General features: G+C 29.2%; 1 protein-coding gene across 1 annotated transcript; it reads left to right on the forward strand.

The window, feature by feature from the left end:
- The first annotated feature begins 2,722 nt into the window (after window positions 1-2,722).
- On the forward strand, window positions 2,723-3,651 carry LOC127259962 (ethylene-response factor C3-like). The gene has a single exon (XM_051287581.1). It carries the CDS (start codon window positions 2,791-2,793, stop codon window positions 3,595-3,597), a length of 807 nt encoding a protein of 268 aa, XP_051143538.1. The 5' UTR covers window positions 2,723-2,790; the 3' UTR covers window positions 3,598-3,651.
- The last annotated feature ends 415 nt before the right edge of the window (window positions 3,652-4,066 follow it).

Genomic DNA, 4,066 nt, shown 5'->3' on the forward strand with positions numbered 1-4,066 from the left:
TTTTCTCTACTAAGTGATATATAGTGTATATTTATTAAAATAAATAAATACGTTATTATAATTTTTTAATTTTTTATATATTATATCATAAATAAATTATAATTAGTTAAATTACTTTCAATCCAACTTCAAACTAAAAATTCAACTTGCTACATCCGTTTTAAATAAAAAAAGAATAAAGTTTAACCTTATCCTAAGAAAAAATGAAGATTGTTCAATTCCTAAGGAATTTTTCCAAAAAAAAAAAAAAAAAAAAAAAAAAAAACAAGACGAGGCTATTATATTTTCGCCTACAAATGATCTAAGCATAATAATGATAAATTAATATTTAGACGTAGAAAATTTTCAATTAATTTTAAGGATAACAACGGGAGAATTCAAAACGGACTTTGTCAACCTCAAAACCCGTCATGTCAAAAAATCTTAGGTTCCAAAACTCGTTCCACTCCACCTTGTCCTCGCCCAAGAACTTGTGCCGGCGTTCATTTTATTTTATAATTTATTTTCTTTTTACGGGGTATTTAATATAATGCAATAAAACAATTCAAATATCAAATATTTAAATATTTAAAACTTTCAATCAAAATATTGATAATATTTTTTCAACCGTGTACCATGCAATTAAAAAAATTGTAAGTTGAAAGATAAATATATTGAAAAATATAAAAAATTGAAAAATAAAAACAATAAAAACTAGAAAATTATAAAATTATATAGTCAGGTACCATAAATAATTATAAAAGTATTTACTAATAATTTTTAAAATTATTTATTTAATCGAGTTCGGAGCGAATTTTTAAACAAATCTGTAACCTGCCCCGATTTAAATTCTTAAAATCCATAATACATCCCATTAGCACCGGAGTCAGGGCGTGACAAGGGCAAGACCAGTTCTGGCAATTGTCATCCCTAACTAGAGGTGCAACAGGGCGGGTTCGGAACGAGTTCTGTAGACCCCATAGCCCATCGGGTAAGAAATTTATAAGTCCCAGATTTCGCCCTGCCTCGGTTTAGTCCTGCCCTAAAAACCTGCCCCATTTTGAACCCTCCGATTCGGGTCAATAAAAAAAAAAATCATCTTTTTTTAAAAATATTTATATATTGATTTTATTTATTTATTTATAAATTATATACCAAAATATAATTTAAAACTAAGTCTTTTAAATTTTAAAAATTATAATAATAAAATCAGTAATATACTTTAAATTGGAGTGATATTGATATAACAATAAATAACAGTGAATTATACAATTCAAAAATAAAAATAATAAAGATTATAAAATTATAAGATTATAAATTTAGATAATATAAATAAATATATAAATATATAACATCAATTTTTATAATTATTAATTTAAGCAGATTCATATGGGATTTCGAGCTTTATCCCGCTAACTTACACACAACAAATTATATATAGGATTTGTTTCTTTTGATTCCAAAATTCATATTTCTACCATTTGGACTTTATATTTTTCGAAAAAAATAAATTTTTTTTTCTCTTACAAAATATCGCATTATAGTTAATATCAAATTGAAAACAAAATTTTTCCAAGGTCATAAAATAACAAAAAAAAAAAAAAAAAAAAAAGAAACATACACTTGCGTGTATAATATATTCCCTCCGTCCCACCACAATTGACACTATTTCCATTTTTGTTTGTTCCGTAACAATTGACACATTTCTATTTTTGGTAAAAATTATTAAACCAAAACATATTTAACAAATATAAATCGACTTAATTAACTACATAACATACAACATCATAAATGACGTAGGTCTCACTCAAAACTCTTTTATTTCTACATCTCTCATCAAAAAAATAAATATTTTTATCTATATTTAAAACTATACATCTTTTATAAAATTAATTTATGTCAATTATAAATAAACTAAAATATTTTTTTATTTACTTTATTATAGATTTTTATTCTCTACAAAATGATATCCATATTGCATATATTTTTTAATTGTTATATAATTTGTAAATATTTAAACATATATTTTAATTTTTTAATCATATATATTAAATTTATTTTAAAATTATAAATATTATTAATTATAAAAAAATAATAATATCATAACTAATTATTATTAACTAATTAAACATTCTCACTTTAAATACTGTATCCCATAGAACATACTCCCTCCGACCCAGATATCATGTCCACGTTGTCGTTTCTGTCCGTCCCACATATCATATCACTTTCTTTTTTTGGAAAATAATTACACACTTTAATCTCATTTTAAAATTTTTATTTATTTTTTTAAATTTAATTAAATTAATTAGTTATCTTAATCTTAATCTATAATTATTTATATTATAAGATAATTATTTTCACTAATACATTCTTAATTATCTATTAATTACACCCCTCCTATAAAATATCGTATTTACAATATCGCAGACACGGTATTTGGGACGGAGAGAGTATTATAAATACACACGTCACTATACAAGTGTGTGTAACATAATGGAATAGGCTCAAATCTCCGTACATATCATAGGGGACAAAGATGAAGGCTGGAAAGAAAAAGCAAATCATCTAATTGGTTGAATTCAATGCAATGCATGCCGCCATCACATATTTCGTGGTTTGACCCACGTGCGATCAAAATTACCCAAATATATATTATAATTATTATTATTATTATTATTATTATATACAACTACTAACTATATAAACGCACGCAGCTTTGGCTTTTGAATTTCCAACACATTCATTTCATATCTCACATAAATATATATATATCGATCCCTCAAATCTACAGACAGTTAAGTAGTAGTAATGGAATATTGTTCATGGAATGAAGAGAAGATGACATCATCACCACCGTCATCCCAGGAGCTGCCTTTCAACGAGGACGATCCACAAGAGATGTTTTTATATGGACTTATTAATAATAATAATAATGGCACCGCCATGGCAAAGTCGAACAATGACGAGGAAGAAGAAGAAGAAATTGAAGAAGATAATGAATCGGCAGCGATGAGGCAGTACCGAGGAGTGCGGCGGAGGCCATGGGGGAAGTACGCGGCGGAGATCCGGGACTCCACCAGGAACAGCGTGCGTGTGTGGCTCGGCACCTTCGACACCGCCGAGGACGCCGCCCTCGCCTACGACCAGGCCGCCCTCGCCATCCGCGGCCCCCACGCCATCCTTAACTTCCCCGCCCACCTTGTCTCGGCTTCCCTCAGAGATATTATACTGCAGGATACGGACACGGATATGGATATGGATACGGATACCGATCCTACCAGCACCTCCCCTGTGCTGGCACTCAAGAGACGTCACTCCATGATGCTGCACAGGACCAGGACTAAGAGGACCAGGACCAGGACCAAGAGCGAGTCCAGCTCCAGCTCCAGATCATCAATTACAATTAGACCCGCCAACACTAATAATAAGTCGACCCCCACCCCAACCCCACCCCAACAATCAATTATAAACCATCATCATCAGTTTGACCACAATATAGGCTATAGTAGTACTAATAATACTAGTAGTGACCAAGTGGTGGTGCTGGAGGACTTGGGGGCTGATTATTTGGACGAATTGCTGCGCCTCTCCTCACACTCCTGCTCCTACTCCTAGTCAATACAATAAAATACCTGCATCAGTACCCTATCCATATCTAATTAATTAATATCATTTCCTTATTTTATTTAATAAATAAATTCATTACTACTTCTCTAAGTTTGTTTCATTTTTGTTTGATTGTAATTTAAGAGTAATTTTAAATAAAATATTAATTAATTTTTTTATAAAATAATACTTAAATATGATGTTTTTGTTAAAAAAATAATATATTTTTATTGAAAATTTAATAAAATAAATAGTATTATTTGAATTTAAAATAGTAAAAAGAACACATTCAATTTTTTATTTGCTAGCTCTGCCTACCTAATAATATATATACATACATATGACGGATTCGGTGTTAATTGGTGCACTCATAAGTACCATGCTTATAAAATATAAACCGTCCATCATAATAGATAAAAATTGAATTGTTTAGATTGAAGATGGATAGAATTGTCATTTTAAGTTTAAAAACTTACTT

The sequence above is a fragment of the Andrographis paniculata genome, unplaced genomic scaffold (assembly GCF_009805555.1).
Source record: "Andrographis paniculata isolate CXL003 unplaced genomic scaffold, ASM980555v1 Contig60END, whole genome shotgun sequence".
NCBI classification, from domain to species: Eukaryota; Viridiplantae; Streptophyta; class Magnoliopsida; order Lamiales; family Acanthaceae; genus Andrographis; species Andrographis paniculata.